The sequence below is a fragment of the Haematobia irritans genome, chromosome 3 (genome assembly GCF_050003625.1).
Source record: "Haematobia irritans isolate KBUSLIRL chromosome 3, ASM5000362v1, whole genome shotgun sequence".
NCBI lineage: Eukaryota > Metazoa > Arthropoda > Insecta > Diptera > Muscidae > Haematobia > Haematobia irritans.
This window is the reverse complement of record NC_134399.1, coordinates 88158787-88179863: the sequence shown is the minus strand read 5'-3', so window position 1 is coordinate 88179863 and position 21077 is coordinate 88158787. Positions and strand designations below refer to the sequence as shown.

Sequence of the window (21077 nt, the reverse complement as noted above, 5' to 3'; positions counted from 1 at the left end):
ATTTGGTTGAAATCGGTTCAGATTTGGATATATCTCCCATATATAGCTTTCGCCCGATTTACACTCATATGACCACAGAGGCCAATTTTTAACTCCGATTTAGTTGAAATTTTGCACAGGGAGTAGAATTAGCATTGTAGCTATGCGTGCCAAATTTGGTTGAAATCGGTTCAGATTTAGATATAGCTCCCATATATATGTTTTTCTGATTTCGACAAAAATGGTCAAAATACCAACATTTTCCTTGTAAAATCGCCACTGCTTAGTCGAAAAGTTGTAAAAATGACTCTAATTTTCCTAAACTTCTAATACATATATATCGAACGATAAATCATAAATAAACTTTTGCGAAGTTTCCTTAAAATTGCTTCAGATTTAAATGTTTCCCATATTTTTTTTTATACCCTAAACCACAAAGTGCACGCACAGAAAAAACATGTTTGGACATGGTTGCCGCATCCATTTAATGCTTAATTAGAGTATGTAATGGTCGCGAAAACCATGTATTTTGTCTTTGTAAAAATAATTTTCGAGCGGAGAAAAATATATGTTGGCAATAAGCATTTAAATGGTTCTCAAATGTCGCAAACATGTTCTATTATTTAAATGATAGAATTTGAGACCATTATATGGTCGGGAAAATCATGTACCTGACCATTCAATTTTTTTTACTTTTTTGCAGAGAAAAAAGTATTTTTATAGTTTACGTATAGACATGTCTACAACCATTACATGGCCATAAAGACCATGTACATTGTTTTCGTGACCATTTAATTTTTTTAATTTTTTGCAGCGACAAGAATTTTATAAAAACATTGAGCAGGTACACACGATTTTCATTTTGCGCGTCAGTCGTGTTTTGATTGTTGCTTTGAATGGACGGAGAATACGGAACTATTGTGTTAATTTATTTACTCAGAAGTGGCACGTGGTTTTATGTGAACACAAAAAAGGAAAGTGTAATTGAAAAATGTACCTGTTTTTTGTTCTGCATTTGGCTATATGGATCATTTATTTTTATTTGCAGTTACATGATGCCTGCGTTTGTACATTTGATGGGCACGATGTAAATATGGAATAATTACTTATTGTTGAAATTGAAATAAAATAGAGTGTGTAAAAATATATGATGTTTGCTTGAACAGCATTATAAATACAAATAAACAATAAATTAGTTTATAAATAAATAAAAACAAATAAATAAAGTTAATTTTGTGTTTTCTTTTCTCAAGTGGCGTCCTTTTTTCGACGACGAAAAAAGTTTTTTCATAAAGATCAAAACATTTTAGGTTGTGACCATGTTCTTTTAACTGGAAGAAAAACATTTTGAATGAATACCAAAACATTTTAAATCGTGACCATTGTCTTTTAATGGAAACAAAATTCTTTTTATCAATATAATAACATTTTAGATGAGGACAATTGTATTTTTCTTAGAACCATGTTCACTGAGCCAACATGGTTGCAGGTTAAAATGTTACATGGTCGCCGCAAAAATAGCTGCTATCATATTATTTTGCTCTTCGAATATGATTGTGACAATCATGTTTCTTCTCTGCGTGTGGTTAGGGTATAATAAGTTTTATCGGCCAACCTACCTGCCTACCAGAAATATTGATTTTAGACCCCATAAAATATATACCGATCGACTCAGAATCACCTCCTGAGTCGATCTAGCGCTTGGTGTCCGTCCGTCCGTCTGTCCATGTATTTGTTGTACACAGGATTCCGGTCGCAATTATTAACCGATTTGGATGAAATTTGGTACAGGGTGTTTTTTGGGCACAAGGACGAATGCTATTGAATTTGGAAGAAATCGGATCAAATTTAGATATAGCTCCCATATATATGTATCGCCCGATTTCGACAAATGGGGTCACGTTTCGCGTTTTTTCAAACGGATCGTCACCAAATTTGGCAAAAGGTAATCTTTTCCATCGCCCTTCAAGCCTGCAAAATTTTATCCAAATCGGTTCAGATTTAGATATAGCTCTCATATATATGTATCGCCCGATTTTCCCAAATTTGGCCACAAAACCTTTATTTATCATCCGATCCTACTTAAAGTTGGCTAAATATAATCTTCTATAGCACTAACTATATGTGCAAAAAATCATCGAAATCGGTTCAGATTTAGCTATAGCTCCCATATATATGTACCGCCCGATTTTTCTAAATTTGGCCATAAAACCCTTATTTATCAACCGATCTTACCCAAGTTTGGCTAAATATAGTCTTCTATAGCACTAACTATATGTGCAAAAAATCGTCGAAATCGGTTCAGATTTAGATATAGCTCCCATATATATGTATAGACCGATTTTCCCAAATTTGGCCATAGAACCCTTATTTATTAACCGATCTTTCTAAAAGTTGGCTAGATCCAGTCCTCTATAGTACTAACTATATGTGCAAAATTTCATCGAAATCGGTTCAAATTTAGATATAGCACCCATATATGTATCGCCCGAATTTGAAAAATTATAACCTTATGTTTGACCATACAGGCCTCATTTCGTAACTGATCTTACTCAAATCTTGCACAAGGTAACCTTTTGTGGTAGTAATCAAACCCGCAAAATATTATGCAAATTGGTTCAGATTTAGATATAGCTTCCATATATATGCATCGCTCGATTTTCCCAAATTTGGCCATAGTAATCTTATTTATTAACCAATGTTACTCAAATTTCACATTTTGATGCACTAGCCGATCGTACTTATACGTACTTGTAGCTCTTACATAAGAATATTGCTCGATTTTTTCAAATTTGTATTTATTACCCACACTAATTTTAACGATTTTCTCTTTTTTAATAATGGGATCAATATTACTGACATACTATCTCCGTAGGCGCAATATCAACACAGTCAGTGTTGCTAGAAGTAGGGGAAATTCCCTATATGTAGGGTTTTTCTAATATTTAGCGTCTTGTAGGGACGTAGGGCCACAATGTAGGACATTTTCACTCAACACAATTTGTAATATTTTTTACATTTTGGTGGCTCTAGAGGAGGAAATTAGAAGCCGGCAAGGCTTGATCTTTAACAATGTGTGGTAAAATATGTTCCTGTAGAAAATTTTGTCAACATTTTATTTCTATAGAACATTTTGTCAAAATTGTATTTCTATAGAATTTTTTTTTCAAAATATTATTTCTATAAAAAAGATAATAAAGTACTTAGAACCATTTTTATTTTGTAAAATTTTTTACATTTAACGAAAAATATAGTAGGGAAAATTGTTTGGGAATGTATAGGAATGTAGGGAACTTTTTTGTCCTTGTAGGGTAAGCCGAACATTTTCCCTGGCAACATTGACTATGAGCTATAGTCAGATTGACACAAAGCACCCATAGACATGTACCCCTTAATTTTCTTAAATATGCAACTGCGGTTTATCTCCCAGACCTATATGTTACCCCACAAATGCTTATGATTACTAATTCTGTAATGGTGGTTTAGGGTATGATATAGTCGGCCCCGCCCGACTTTCTACTTTACATACTTGTTTGTTACTAACATTGTGTTCCACCCTAGTGCATTAGCCGACTTAAATTTTGAGTCTATAGATTTTGTAGAAGTCTATCAAATTCTGTCCAGATCGAGTGATATTTAAATGTATGTATTTGGGACAAACCTTTATATATAGCCCCCAACACATTTGACGGATATGATATGGTATCGAAAATTTAGATCTACAAAGTGGTGCAGGGTATAATATAGTCGGCTCCGCCCGACTTTAGACTTTCCTTAATTGTTTTTAGTTAATTTTTTTGCTTTTCGAGAAGGATGCATTTCGTAAATGGTAGTTAAAGATCCAAAAAATGTAGCTAAAATCCAAAACATTTCGTGAATTTAATGAATCTAAGAATTTGGAATGTAATTTAGTTAAATTTTCGCACGAGATAGTTCATATGTAAAAATTACTCAAATTTTCCTATATTTCTAACACATATTCAATATATCATAAATGCACTTTTGCGAAGTTGCCACAATATACATTTTCAGGATTGGTCCAAACAAAATATTGTTTGTATTGTTCAAACATATTATGTTTCACCCTAGGGATAAACTGATAGAAAATACTTTAAATAAAATGGTCAAGCGCATTTTTTTTTTGTGGAAACTACACTCAAACAATTCTCTTAGTAAAAATTAAAATTTTCATTGTGAGTCTAACGCACTGAAAAAAAGCATGCACGGTTCCAAAGATTTTGTCTTTACTTTAAAAATTTTGGTATTGATTCCGAGCCAAAGACGCGGAGAATATAAGTAAGGATACTTTTAAGAAACAATTCTCTTTTAAATTTGGGTTTTGTGTACTTGCTTCTAAGAAGCAAATTTTAATGTTTCGTTTTGTGAGCTTTTTTTCTTCATATGCTATCAAAGTCCTTTAAAAACGAGCTAACGACAACTTTATTTTCCAAATTCAGACTCGACTTCCAGTAGAAATTATGCTGCATTTCAATTAAAAAACGTCTTTAAAATAAAGTGATGAAAAGCATGTGCTATGTTTGAAAGATTTTTTGCTTTGTAGTCAAGATGCAAAAAGACAATAAACTTAAAGACAATTTCATTAATTTTAAAGAATTTTTCTGAATTATAAAAGTCAAGTTGACCTTAGCCCAAACATTTTTTCTTTCATGTTATTATACCCATTTTTAAGTGAAATTACTTAATTATAAGGACAATAAGACTTCATTGAAAAGTTTATCGACAGTTGGACAAAGGAAAAAAGCTTTATATTAGAAAAATGTGTCTTCTATGCTAAGACAAATTTGCATTCGTATTTTAAGGACATGAAATCTTTGACCTCACGACAATATTTTTTTTAGTGCATGTGACGTGTTGGAGGAACTCTTTCTCTCTCTCTCTCTCTCTCAAGTATATTTACGAAATACTGATGTACATTCAAATATGTAAATAAATTCTTTCGTTGTATAAACTTACACACATCCTGAGTTGGACCATTCTAAAACTTGCGAAAAAGCTTTGGAATATACATATAATTACATTCTTTCTATTTATCACCACTACTGTGGTACAGGGTATAATAAGTTTGTGCATTTGTGTGTAAAGCCAAGAAGGAAAAGTCTGGGACCCATCGTTTAGTATAGTCTTAGAATTAAATTCTGAGTCGATTTAGCGATGTCCGTCTGTCTGTCCGTCCGTCTGTATGTCTGTATATGTAATTTTGTGTGCAAAGTACACCTCACAGTTTAAATTCGATCATCCTCAAATTTGGCACAGAGTTGTACTTTGGCTCAAGGACAATCGCTATTGATTTTTGAAAAAATCAGTGCAGATTTAGATATAGCTGCCATATATATTCATCTCCGATGTGGTCATAATGGATGTATTTATCAACTTATTTTCTTAAAATTTCGGATAGCGAGGTGTTTTGGGACTCTCGTAAAATGTGCAAAATTTTAGCCAAATCAGTTCAGATTTAGATATAGCTCCCATATATATCTTTCGTCCGACTTGCACTTATATGATCTCAAAAGCCAGAGTTTTGCCCTGGTTTGCTTCAAATTTAGCACAAGGAGTGCATTTAATAGTATCGTTAATTTTGCCAAATTTGGTTGAAATCGGTTCAGATTTAGATATAGCTCCCATATATATCTTATATATGATTATTAATAAATTTATATTTATTTTTATCTTCAGATTGATATTGATTTTGCTTTAAAATTTCCCTTGGCAAAATATATTAAAATTGCATGGACGCCTTTGGAAAATAAATTGTTCACATTTTTTAAAACCAAACTGCCGAACTCTACTTTACTTAAGAAACTCGATGACGGGGTACATCTTCAAATCAAGGTTTGTATTTTTTATAGTCGATACTTATGTAAGTAAGCAATTTTATTATTTCAGAATCAAAACAATTTGCAATATTCTGGACTTTGCATCAACCAGATCGGGTGAATTTTGCTTCTCAACAAGGCTCCGGAGGTCAAATCTGGGGATCGGTTTATATGGGGGCTATACATAATTATGGACCGATTTCGACCAATTTTTGCATGGGTGTTTGAGGCCATATATTAACACCACGTACCTAGTATCAACTGAATCAGATGAATTTTGGTCTTCCAAGAGGCTCCGGAGGTCAAATCTGGCGATCGGTTTATATGGAGCTATATATAATTATGCACCGATGTGGACCATTTTTGCATGACCATTAGAGACCATATACTAACACCATGTACCAAATTTCAGCCGGATCGGATGGAATTTTTATTCTCTTAGAGGCTCCGAAAGCCAAATCTGGGGATCGGTTTATATGGGGACTATATATAATTATGGACCGATGTGGACCAATTTTTGCATGATTGTTAAAGACTATATACTAACAAAATGCACCAAATTTCAGCCGGATCGGATGAAAGTTGCTTTTCTTAGAGGCTTCGAAAGCCAAATCGGGGGTTTATATGGGGGCTATATATAATTATTGACCGATGTAGACCAATTTTTGCATAGTTGTTAGACACCATATACTAACACCATGTACCAAATTTCAGCAGGATCGGATGAAATTTGCTTCTCTTAGAGCAATCGCAAGCCAAATTTGGGGGTCCGTTTATATGGGGGCTATACATAAAAGTGGGGCGATATGACCCATTTGCAATACCATCCGACCTACATCAATAACAACTACTTGTGCCAAGTTTCAAGTCGAAAGCTTGTTTCGTTCGGAAGTTAGCGTGATTTCAACAGACGGACGGACATGCTCACCACGACCCAGTATATATATACTTTATGGGGTCTTAGAGCAATATTTCGATGTGTTACAAACGGAATGACAAAGTTAATATACCTCCCATCCTACGGTGGAGGGTATAAAAAAATATTTTATGTCTTTAATTTAGAATATCCCGAAGAATCAGATACTTCTTATAACTTCAATCAAGACTTTTTTATGACATGAATTTTGCGCCTCCAAGAAGTTCCGAAAACAAAATCTGGGAATCGGTTAATATGGGGCTACGAGTATATATAATTATTGAACGATACAGACCAAGTTTGGCATGGGTGTTGGAGGCCATATCCCAACACTACGTACAAAATTTCAACCGGGTCGGATGAAATTTTGTGCTCTAAGAGGCTCCGTAAGCCAAATCTGGGGGATCGGTTTACGCGGAAATGGCCCATTGGCAATACCATCCGACCTACACCAATAACAACTACTTGTGTCAAGTTGATAGCTTGTTTCATTCGGAAGTTGGCGTGATTTCAAAGACGGACGGACGAACATCGCCAGATCGACTCCTGGGCACTTAGACCATTATTTCGATGTGTTACAAACGGAATGACAAATATGATATACCCCCATCCTATGGTGGAAGGTATAAAAGTGTTATGTCCATGTTAAAATGTTATGATTTATAAGTGCACACCCAAAAAAAAAAAATGAACTGAAATTTGAACTAAAATTGAACTAAATTTTACTCCACATTTTGAGATTTCCACAAAGCGTTGTTAAAACCAGGAAATTTTAATGCCCTGTTGTAATTTTTACTGCAGTTCACGAAATTACATCATCTCATAGAAGAAAAAATTAACTAAATGTAAAGAAGAAAATCATTGGAGCTAAATCATGACCATTTTAACCATACAGTAGTCCATTCTTACTATTTTTGGGAATCGTACGAAAATGTTCATTTGTTTTAGGCCATATTGAACTTATGTGTACGGTCAATGAACTTTATACTCAGGTTTAGTTCATAAAATTTTTGATACATACTTAAAAAAGTAAGATTTCATTAAGCTGTGGAAAATTTCGATAAAAATAATAAAATTTAACTAAGCAAAAAAATTTTTTAACTACGGAAATTTTTTTCTGTGCAAGCACTTAAAAATAATGTGCTAAAAATTTGACTTGCATAGATGTTCGAGACCATAGACTTACACGGTGTATCAATTTTCAACCGGATCGGATAAAATTAGCTCCGCAAGACAAATCTGCACCAAACTTGGTATTGGTAGCGTTTCCAATGCTTCTGGCTGTTCTTCTGATTACTTCGTCGCTGAACACAATTTTTCGATAAGAAGAGCATGATGAGCTTTCTTTATTTGTAAGACGAATCATAGTTAGATTATAGATCAAGCTGAAGATGCTTGGTAGTAAAACAAAACACGAAACGTACGTCATCTGTTTAAACTAATGTTGCCCAAAATACATAATAGCTAAAAAATCACTCTTTAGTACGATGTATGTATTTAAATTAAGGCAAATTTTCTTTTCATATTTCATTCACTTAAATTAAAATAGTACTCACACTTTAAAACTTTAGCTATTTTACCTGTCTGTTTTCCTTCAAAGCAGACAAACGCAGCTGATAATCAGACAGACAAATGTGACAGCAAGTTTCAATTGTTTCACATCTGAAGACAACAAAATGCTTTTAATGTCAGAACAGTAAACTAAAGAAAATGATATCCAGAAAAATGGAAGTGAACAAAGAAAAGGTAAAATGTACTTCTTTACGTAGAATTCACATGGGTATATGTGCGTGCAAAAATATATGCACTACACTTTACGAACCCTCATTGCCCATAGAACCAATGTTGGAAATTTTAAGAGGGACAAGATGAACATTGTTTAATTGCTTAGGAAGTTTATTTCTTGATAGTTTCTTGCGAGGCGTGTAATAGGGGACATTATGCAGTCTACAATCAAAAAAGTTACATGGTTCCTAAGATTTTGAACTGCACTTAAGAGATTTTGGTATTGAATTAGATTATGACTTCTAACAACCACACAAAAATTGGTCCATATCGGTCTATTATTATATATAGCCCCCATATAACCCTACACCCAGATTTGATTCTTGGTCCGATCCAATTCGGATGACATTTGGTACGTGCACGCAAAAAAATAATTCTTTCCTCCCAAACGAAATTTTAGACAAACAAAGTTCGTTTCTCATTTGCTTTTCGCTGTAAGGAAGTGTATTTGGAAGAAAAGTATATACTTTTTGTGATAAACGTTTATTCTTTTCCAGGATGTAAAAACAATTTCATAAAGACTAGCTCAAAAAAAAACATTATTTTCTTGCTAATTGCATTGCCCCTCACATCTTTCTCACATCCACGAGGATTTTTAGTTCTTAACACCTTTTCCTGTAATACCAACAATGTAGAAGAAATTATACGATTTTATAAATTTTTAAAATTTTTTTTACCTTTCGCCTGGACGGAGAATCGAACCGCGGACCATGCACATTGTAAGCCAACACACTAACCACTGAGCTATGTACCTGTTATGGTCATCAATAGATAAATATCAATATAAGTTATATTTATATAGCATAGTTTGCGGCGCCCACGAACCGAATAAACAAAGTTTATTTAACAGAAACAAACACTTAGTTTGGCACCGTGGAGCAGTGGTAGCTACGTCCGACTCTCATGCCAAGGGTCGTGGGTTCGATCCCTGCTTCGGCCAAAGTTTTTTTTTTGCTTTTGTTTTTTTTTTTACATATATTCCAGATATATTCGGAAGATTCCGAAAAAATGTTCAACATTAAATTGTACTATATTAAATTTTGAACTGTAAAATGTGTCTTGTTAAAGACCTACAGTCAGAAAAGAACAGTGTTTGATATAAACGAAATGGACTGTGTTGTTATTTCAAAAAAAACTATTTTTATTGAAAAAATAAAAATTTTGTAACAAACGAATTTTTTTGGTGATAAAAGTTTAAAATTTTCGAAGCAATTCAAAAAACTCTAACAAAAGAAAAACGTTTTCGGTACACGATTTCCAAACGTTTTTTTTCTTTGCGTGTGATATTAATATATCTCGCCTATTCACCATCCAGATTTTACTTGTTGATCCTCATGGAGATGTCTACTGATCACACAAAAATTTCTCCATATGGGTTCATAGTTATATAAACCGATGCTCAGATTTTATTTCCTGAGCTTCCTACACCCAGAAAAAGGTGACACCTTCTTTAAGTTAAAATTAACTCATTTTGAAGAAAGTAGAAATTCACACCGTTGTTTGAACGATGTGATTTTCGTAGAAATTAGGTAGAATGCATTCCATATATTAGTTAACATTTTCCTATATTTATGTATCACTATAGTACAGAATGAACAAATTTAAATGAATTGAATTCATATATGGAATGATTTTATTGAACTTTTTTCATTCATTTGGACAAATTTTACATATTTGTGGTAAACCTTTTACTTCAAAGTTAGAACTGCTTACCTTCGTTTTTAAATACATTTTTATTTATTCATATAGGCATTTTTTCTTCAATAAAAGACATGTTTTATTAATATATTAAATATATTTATTTAGAAGCAACAGCATCGTCTTGTTTATTAGTTTTTTATTCCACTATTTCCAAGGGTTAATATACCCTCCGCCATAGGATAGGATAGGATGGGGGTATAATAACTTTGTCATTCCATTTGTAACACATCGAAATATTGCTCTAAGACCCCATAAAGCATATATATTCTGGGTCGTGGTGAAATTCGGAGTCGATCTAAGCATCTCCGCCCGTCCGTCTGTTGAAATCGCGCTAACTTCCGAACGAAACAAGCTATCGACTTGGCACAAGTAGTTCTTATTGATGTAGGTCGGATGGTATTGCAACTGAGCCATATCGTCCTACTTTTATGTATAGCCCCCATTTAAACGGACCCCCTGATTTGGCTTGCGGAACCTCTAAGATAAGCTTATTTCATCCGATCTGGCTGAAATTTGTTACATGGTGTGAGACTTTGGTCTCTAACAACCATGCAAAAATTAGTCCACATCGGTCCTTAATTATATATAACCCCCATATAAACCGATCACCAGATTTGGCTTGCGGACCCTCAAAGAGAAGAAAATTTCATCCGATCCGGCTGAAATTTGGTACATGGTGTTATAATGTGGTTTCTAACAACCATGAAAAAATTGGTCCACATCGGTCGTTAATTATATATAACCCCCATGTACAGTTCTGTGAGTTTTGCGATATAGGACTGTATTAATTTTGTATATTACTCACAGATTGTAAAGAAAAAGAAAAGTTCCCAATATGAAAATAAAAGAAAAGAACCAAAAAATGTTTTTCAGAATTTCAAGTTGGGTTTATTGATTGTCGTTTAGTATGTCTTACCGCTAGACTCTCTTTTATGGGAATGACTATATGTTGGTAAGCATAGAATGGGGAAGCCATGATTGATTACATTCAGCGGTAAGCGATGTAATTTTAGTAGTTTTCTCATATATGGGAAATTGTTTATCCACTTGCGAAAAAAAGAGTTCCCATAGTGTATAAATAATTTCTGTATAGTTACATTTTTGTAAGAAAGAGATTTTCTTATATAGGAAAGTAATACAAATTTAAAATTCATTCAGATAATTAAAAAATTTCATTTAAATACAATTCATGTTTTAGATATGTTATATCAGGCGTGTATCATAATTATATTTTCGTTAAACATAGTTTAACATGGCGCGGCCTCTTGCAGTATCGCAACATTAATAATACCGGGCTCCAGAAATGACCCATCCAAATACTGTGCTTTGAGCGATGGGCATGTGGCTCGCTGTTTGTATTAGCCCCGCTTTGAGTATCTTGGGCATCTCATCGTTGGCGATCATTATGTCGATGTTGACCGGGTGGTAGAAATGGGGATCAGCCAAATCTGGAATTTGACTATAAGTATCTTCCAATATTTTACTAGGGACCTTGTGTGGAAGAGGTGAATTAAATTTATCTCTAACTATTCCACGAATCTGGACCTTCATGGCGGTATCGTGGAATGATTGTAAATTAACAGTGCAAAATTCATTACCATTTGTTTTTGTTGTTTGGATATGGCTGCTTTTCACAAAGGATCTTAGAATCACTGTTTCAGTTTCCCCGGAATTTAGCATGATACGAGTCTTGTTGGTCCCAATTTTAGTAACGGCCCTAGCTATCGCCGTTGGCAAAAATACGTGCTTGTTATAACGCCCACCTAGACGATTTTTTATATGACAACCTCCCAAGCTGCATGTTGAATCAGAAATATTTAATGACGAATCATTTGATCGAACACTTTTAGATGTGAATGTGGAATCGATTCGAGACATTTCTTTCCGAAGAGCTGCCGATTTCTTATTGGATGATTTTGTTAAACAATGTTTTCCTTTTCTCTCGGTTGGACGATCCAAATGAAGTTTTGTATGATGGTTTCGGTTACAAACCTCACAGGTGTTACGTGAACGACACCATTCTCTGGTGTGAGATGCACATAGGCAGTTAAAGCAGTATCCTTTTTCCTTGGCCACTCTCACTCGCTCTAAGACAGGCATTCTATTGAACTTTGTGCAGAAACGCAGGTGATGATTGTCGTTACAGACTTTACAAACTTGGGTGCTGTTAAATGTGTAGAAAGTTAAGTTTGTTATACAAGAGATTAAGATTAGTGTGAGTTGTTACTGAACGTATGGTAAAATGCATAATTTTATAAGTGGACGTGTTATAATTCCGTTCTGAGTTCGTATTTCCGCTACCCGTACTTTAGAATCGTTCCCTGTGAATACCTTAATGACTCGCCCTAACTTCCATTCGGTTGGAGGTAAATTATCGTCTTTTACAATAACAAAATCGTTCTCTTTCAAGTTATGCTGAGAAGTTTTCCATTTATACCTTTTTTGTAGTTCAGATATATATTCAAATTTCCACCGTTTTGCAAATTGAAGTTGTAATACTTTTAAACGTTGCCATCTGTTTGTAATAGAAATGTTGTCGGAATAGTCTTCCGGTATTGCAGTTAATGGTGACCCCTTTAAAAAATGTCCTGGAGTCAACGCAATAAGATCCGATGGAGTTTCACTAATCGGAGAAATCGGGCGAGAGTTGAGGATGCTTTCTATTCGAATTAAGAGTGTGGAAAACTCCTCGAACGTATATTTGAGGTTTCCGGCAACCTTTTTTAGGTGAACTTTCATACTTTTCACTCCTGCTTCCCACAGTCCACCCATATGCGGTGCTTGAGGGGGAATGAAATGCCAACTACATCCATGTACGCTGTATTTGTCCACTAAAGACTTTTCTGCAGATTGTAAAAATTTCTTATGTTCGTTAACAAGTATTCGGTTAGCTCCAACGAAATTAGTCCCATTGTCAGAAAAGACCTTAGCAGGGTACCCTCGTCGTCCTACAAACCTATCAAATGCCGCAAGGAAGGCATCCGACGTAAGAGACGAACATGTTTCCAAGTGAATGGCACGAGTTGAAAAACAAACAAATACCACAGCATATCCCTTTTCCAATCTAGCATTGCGAAGTCTGGACGTTTTAATCTCAAAGGGACCTGCGAAGTCTATGCCCGTGTTCGTAAAAGGTGGTGAGTAAACACATCTCTCTGGAGGCAAAGCAGCCATAATTTGATTACGAATCTTATGTTTGTATATCGTACATATCTTACAAGTCCGAATGCATTGTCTGATAATGCTTTTAAGTCTTATAATGTAGAATTCCTGGCGAATGTATCTAAGCATATTTTGATGCTCAGCATGCATAAGTACTTTATGTGTGAATTCCACCAGTAACTTGCAGAATTTTGACTTCTCTGGTAATATAATAGGGTGCCTCTCATTGAAGCTTAAATCCGAATTGGATAGTCTACCATTAACTCGCAAAAGTCCATCGTTGTCCAAGAAAGGATTCAAAGTCAACAACCTACTTTTTGGACTGACCGACAACTTTGAAGCTATCTGGTTGTAATCAAGGAAAAAATACACACGTTGTGCCAACATTATCATACGATGCTTGACGAAGTTTATCTCCTGTGAGGTGATCAGTGTATCCGAAAATGTGAAATTGTTCATTCGACGGCATTTGTGAAAAAATCGAAACATATATGCCAAAACCCGTAAAGCACGATGATATGAGGAAAACCGGTCCAGCACATCTTCTTGTTCCGTAGCTGTGTGAAAAGTAGATATTTTCTTTTCTATGGAGTGTTCCGGTACTACCGGCTGTTGGGGCCAGACCGACGAATCCTTCCTGAGCCAATGAGGTCCATGCCACCAAAGACTGTTTTCTTTTAGTTCAGAAGCCGTACATCCCCTCGTTCCTAGGTCTGCTGGATTATCAACACTTTGAACATGTAACCAATTAGAATTTCCCACCAGATCAAGAATTTTGGATACTCTATTGGCAACGTATGTCTTCCATTGATACGGTGGCTTACTGATCCAAGCTAATGTGATCGTAGAATCACACCATAAAAATATGTTTTTTAGTTCGAAATTCAGATTTTGGGCCGCACATTTTATGAGCCGAGCAAGGAGCACTGCTCCACATAATTCTAATCTTGGCAAACTTATAGTCTTCAAAGGTGCAACCTTGCTTTTTGAGACCAATAAGTTAGAAGAAATTTCCCGTTTTGACAGAAAAACTCTTATATATACACATGCACAATATGCTTTTTCCGAAGCATCGCAAAATCCGTGAATTTGTATGCCAGCGTTTGGAGTGTATCCTATCCAACGGGGTATTTTTATACTAGGGATTTCGGAAAAGTTTTCTACAAATTCATCCCATTTTTTCAAAGAATGTGCTTTTACCTTTTCGTCCCAATCTGTACCATCCATCCATAGCTGTTGCAATAGAATTTTCGCGGTTATTATTATTGGAGCTAGCCAACCCGCTGGATCAAATATCTTGGCCACTATAGACAGAATTTCCCTTTTCGTAATATATTCGGATGGAATTTTTATGTCGTAGACATTATAAAAAAAGACGTCTTTCATTGCATTCCATCGTATCCCAAGAGTTTTAGAATCACTGAAATCTTCTAACTTTAAAAATTCTTCCCTGAGCAAATCTTCTTTTTGTACGCTTTCAATTATTTCTGTATGATTAGCACTGATTTTCTTCAAGGGGAACCCCGCCGAGGATAGCAAGTCAACCAACTCGCATAAATGGGTTTTTGCGTCCGCTATCGTATGTGCACCTGCCAAAACATCATCCACGTATATATGATCTCGAAGTGTCTTCGCCGCGACAGGATGAGTATCCTCTCCATCGATACTTAGCTGTAATAATGTTCTAATCGCAAGGTACGGTGCACAATTCACTCCAAACGTTACTGTCTTCAGTTCAAAATCCTTTAAATTCCCCGAATCCGCGTCCCTAAATAAACATCGTTGATATTGACGGTCGCGTTCATCAATTACAATCTGACGATACATTTTTTCTATATCGCCATTAAAAACATATTGGAAAATGCGCCATCGTAGAATGACGTTCATTAAATCATTTTGGAGCGTTGGCCCCGTGTAAAGTATATCATTTAAAGATAAACCAGTCGTAGACTTTTTCGATGCATTGAATACAACTCGAACTTTGGTCGAGTTTCTTTCTGGTTTTATTACAGCATGATGGGGCAAGTAAAATGTTCTGTATGTTACATCGTCGTATAATTCGGTATTTGAAACAGGTGACATATGATCCATTGCAATATATTCTTGTAGAACACGAATATATTCGTCGGAAAGAGCTGGAGAATTTTTTAAAGTTTTTTCCAACCTACAGAATTGGCCCAAGGCAGCCCTTCGCGAAGACCCTAGAAATATTTCCTTTGGAAATGCTTTCTGAAATGGCAGTCTTACGACATATCTGCCGTCACTTCTTCGAACCGTGGTCCTAGCATAAATATCTTCACATTCCAAATCCTCTTCTGATCTTGGTGCTTCATTAGGAATTTCCTCACTTTCCCAAAATCTTCTAACCTCATCATTAAGGGACCTGGTTGACTGAGTTACCCATGCCGCAAAACTCGTGACACATTTTGAATTCTGAGGCCCACTAATGTACCAACCAAATTCCGAATCTTGGGCCAATAGATTTCCCGATATATTTCTATGAATACCTGCTTTCAATATGCATGGTAGTATATCACTCCCTATTAACATGTCAATTCGCGCAGTTTTATAAAACATTGGATCAGCTAACTCAATTTGATTTAGTCCCTCCCAATCTGTGATATTTTGTGAGGACGCCGGCATAAGGTGATTGAGATTGGATATTACTATTGCAGTTGTCTCCAGAGCAAAAGTAGACTTTCTCGATCGTAACTTTAGACTACATATCTTGGTAGAGGTCTCCAGCAAGGCACCCCCAAGTCCGGATATCCTCGTTAATGATTTCTTTGTATGAAGGCCTAATTGAGTTACAATCCGATGAGCTATGAATGTTTCTTGAGACCCCTGATCAAGAAATGCACGAATTGTAAAACGGTTTCCTAAATGTTCCAAATCCACTAGTACTGTAGGGAGAATTGTCCCCAATCCACATTCTGAAAAATTCATTTGTACCTCTTCCACTGCAGGAATCGATGTGTGCGACTGTTCATCCTCCTGAGTAGAAATATGAAAAGACGATGGATTTCCAGGTATACGTCGACTAACCTGAGATCGGGTATTATCAATTCCTGGATGCAACAACGTATGATGCTTTTGATTGCATTCCTGACATACCTTGTCGCTTTTGCAATTTGACGTTGAATGGCCGTAAAACAAGCAATTTTCACAAATTTCGTTGTCAACGACAAATTTTCTTTTCTCCGTAAGAGACATCGATTTAAATTTCGAACAGAATCGTAGAGCATGGTTTTGTTTACATACTCTACAATTTCGATACGTAGTATCAGATTTAACATTAAAATTTTGCGACTTCCGAGAAGTTGTCGCTTCAGAAGAGCTGGGATTTCTGATGTCGTTGATAGACTCCAAAAAGTCTAAGCGGTTTGTTATAAATTCATTGAGACTATCCCAGCATGGCATTTCTTTATGGTTCCGTATAGAACCTTCCCAAGCTGACAAAGTTTCTTGAGGTAGTTTCGATGTAACCCAGAACACTAATATAGGATCCCAACTAACAACTGATATATTGTAAGATTTCAGAATATCTAAACAGTTGTTAATAGTGAATTGCAAGTTTCGCAAATTCTTACTTTTTTCCACATTTATGGCCTCGAGATCGAAAATCTTTCTAAGTTGCTGATTCACAAGTAGCCGCTTATTTTCATAACGTTCCCCTAACGCTTTCCATGCCAACTCATAGTTGGAGTCCGTAAGTGCAAATCTTTTCACGATCTGATTTGCTTCCCCCCGAGTCTTTGCTCTTAGATGAAAAAGCTTCTGGGCAGGTGACAATTTTGGATGTTTCCCGTATATAGCTGAAAACATATCCCTGAAACCGGGCCACTTGTCATATCCTCCACTAAAAACTTCCGTATCACAGGGTGGAACTTTCAATGAATATCCTAAAGTGTCGGATGGTGAACTCGTCCTTTGGCAAGTATCGTCCATCCGTGCAGTAGTCAACTTCTGCTTCTCTATGAAAATGAGATCTAGCAAGGCCGCTTTACACTCTTTGTACGACTTGAGAGATGCAGCAAATTTGGACTGGGTTGATTGCAACTCCTCCTCCTTGCTTGTTGTATCATCGGAAGTCATAGAGGATTCATATTCATCAACTAATCTTCGATATATGCGCTCCAACTCTTCTAACTCTACTTCAAGGTCTGACAGAGTACGTACTTCCTTGAAGTCTGCAAAGGCGGCACAATAAGTGACCACTTGATCCGAATAGAAAATGAACTTCCTTGACATCATGTCTCAATTGTGACAATATCAAAGGAAAAGCCAGATAATTTGTACGTTATGGTGATTGTTTCTCTACGTGTGTTCGAAAAACCACTTCATAAATTACACTTTCATTCCTCCAATTTACAATGTAAAACTCAAATTAATTGCCGTAAAGTCCTGGGAAATTGCCCAAAATTCATTAAGTCAACTACAAATTCACCTCACACGACGATGTCCTAATATATCCAGTATAAATTTTATCCTATCCGCTGTGGATACAAAGTAATATAGCACTGTAGTAGGATTGATTGTAATATATAGATCCTGCACGAGCTCTTTCCAGATGGTTTGCTTAATCAATTTCAATACACCTCTCCTCAATAGTTTACCACAACGGTAAATTTAAATAGATGCTGTTTGAAACTTCAAATAAGAAAGGTGAATCGTATTCTCGATATTTAATTTTGAAGGGCAATTCATTCGTTAAAAAATAACCTTTTTTTCACAACATCATTATTAAAAATAAAATGTATCTTTAGTCTGTAATATAACATGAATTGTTCGATAATTATGAACAGAGACTTGTGCAAGATATAAATTAATGTTATCACTATTGAGGTTCAATGCAATACTTTTTAATGTTTTATTTTCAATGGATTTTGTGTAATTAAGAACTTATTCCAGAGATCTTCATAACATTGGACTGTTGGAATCGAACTCACTTTCGTTCGAACCAATGAAGATAGATATTTGAATTATCCTTACTTATGTATGAAATCAAACTTACAGGGAAATTTGGGTTTACAATTTTCCAAATCTTTGTACATGCCATTCATTATTATATTCCTTAGATAACTTTTTATACATGTATTTTTGTTCTAAATGACAAAAACAAAGCAGTTAAAGTTTTATTAAACGGTATCAAGACATGCAATTAATTTATGTGATGAAGTATTATGTATAGAAATATAGTTCACGGAAACTATTCTCTCATATATTTTTAAAATTTCATTCAACCCACAGAATTAAAAAATTCATTGTGAAGTTCCACTATTATCAAGAATGTTCACTCTTTACAGCCTTTTAAATGTTCCCACATAAATGTCGTAAATTTGTATTGAAATATTCGGAAAAAAAACTTACTAGATTCCATGATATTTCGAGAACATCGTTTGATTCTTGTGACCCCTCATGTCTATACAATTCCTCTGTTCAATTTGCACAGCCGAACCTCGATAATCCTTGGGACAATTGCATCATACATTTATTATCGAATGTCATCGATACCATACACAAATTCACCTCTCGCACAAGCAATATCCACGTTGTGTAAATTATCCAGTGGTTTTTCACTGGCTCCAAACAATAACCCCGTGGACCACACTATACTAAATAATTCATTTCGCAATGTGTCTCAAATATAGAATCAACCACTTTTCACAGATTAATTTCTAGTATGATTCTTTACGAACATTTAGGTGAAGCATTCATAACAAGAGGAATGTCATTTGACTTTTCATAACTTATTCTCGTTTATCCGCTTTAATTATTTATGTTTCTTTGATTATTTATTTTTTTTTTTTTTTTTTTTTTTACGAAATTGGATATAGTTTCAGTATTCTCCTGTTTTATTTTGTTTTAATTCACTCTGAAATTTCTTTCACCGTCTGTCATGAATTGCGGATTAGAACTATCAACATGTATGCATTGATAAAAAAATCACATTGCCATTAAAATGCTGTGGATGTGTCTACTATGTTAAACTGAACTGAAGAAGCAATAAGGCTACCATTTGTTACCCAAAGAGAGCGTCATTAAAAGAGATATTTACATAAATGTGACATTAACATATGATTGGTGATACGTAGTAGCACTCTTAAGAAGTATAGCAGAGCAATAATTAATATGATAGCAGAAAAACTCTCTTACATTGCACATTTCACAACATCATCTTCTATGCTAAATAAAGGAGGTCTGTCAACAAATTAGTATCGCTAGTATGAGACCTTTACATGAAATGTCCACGTCTTTCGTGTTCGAATAAATTGTCTATTATTAACCCGCGCAAGAATTGCTTAGTATTAAATTCTCTCTTATTATCTCATGTGAATTTCAGAGTGACATACACGTATATGAGATCAAATATCAACTCACACCTTTCAAAATCACTTGATAACAACACTTAACTTACCTTCTTTTATGGCTCATTATAGTTGCGTAACAAAGTTCAAGTGTATAAAAAAAACTCGTAAAGATTTTTTTTTTTTTGAAATTCCTTTCTTCGAAAATCCTTATTTGTTCCTGTTTAAGTTACGAAGGACCATGTACAGTTCTGTGAGTTTTGCGATATAGGACTGTATTAATTTTGTATATTACTCACAGATTGTAAAGAAAAAGAAAAGTTCCCAATATGAAAATAAAAGAAAAGAACCAAAAAATGTTTTTCAGAATTTCAAGTTGGGTTTATTGATTGTCGTTTAGTATGTCTTACCGCTAGACTCTCTTTTATGGGAATGACTATATGTTGGTAAGCATAGAATGGGGAAGCCATGATTGATTACATTCAGCGGTAAGCGATGTAATTTTAGTAGTTTTCTCATATATGGGAAATTGTTTATCCACTTGCGAAAAAAAGAGTTCCCATAGTGTATAAATAATTTCTGTATAGTTACATTTTTGTAAGAAAGAGATTTTCTTATATAGGAAAGTAATACAAATTTAAAATTCATTCAGATAATTAAAAAATTTCATTTAAATACAATTCATGTTTTAGATATGTTATATCAGGCGTGTATCATAATTATATTTTCGTTAAACATAGTTTAACACCCCATATAAACCGATCACCAGATTTGGCTTTCGGAGCCTCTAAAAGAAGCAAATTTCATCAAATTCGTCCTATTCGGTTGAAATTTTTACGTTGTTCTAATATATGAGCGCTAACAGTCATGCAAAAAATGGTCCATACCGGTCCATAACTCTATAGCTTCCAAATAAACCGATCCCCAGATTTGATCTCCGGAGCATCTTGTTGGAGAAAAATTCATCCGATCCGGTTGGAATTTGGTACGTGGTGTACGCATATGGTCTTTAACAACCATGCAAAAATTGGTCCATAATTATATATAGTCCCCATATAAACGGATCCCCAGATTTGACCTCCAAAGCCTCTTGGAGGAGCGAAATTCATCCGATCAGGTTGGCACGTGGTCTAAGTATTTGGTCTTTAAAACCCATGCAAAAATTCGTCCATGTCGGTCCTATTATATATAGCCCCCATAGAAACCGATTTGACCTGCAGAGCCTCTTGGAGGAGCAAAATTCATCCGATTTGTTTGAAATTTTTACATTGTGCTAGTATATGGCCGCTAACAGCCATGTCAAAATTGGTCCATATCGGTTTATAGTTATATATAGCCCCCAGATAAACCTATCCCCAATCACACAAAAATTGGTCCTTATCGGTTCGTAAT

General features: G+C 35.0%; 1 protein-coding gene across 1 annotated transcript; it reads right to left on the bottom strand.

Moving 5' to 3' along the window:
* Positions 1-12438: 12438 nt before the first annotated feature.
* LOC142231036 (uncharacterized) lies at positions 12439-17628 on the bottom strand. Its single transcript, XM_075301654.1, has one exon. The coding sequence runs from the start codon at positions 17626-17628 to the stop codon at positions 12439-12441; it is 5190 nt and encodes a 1729-aa protein (XP_075157769.1).
* Positions 17629-21077: the final 3449 nt, after the last annotated feature.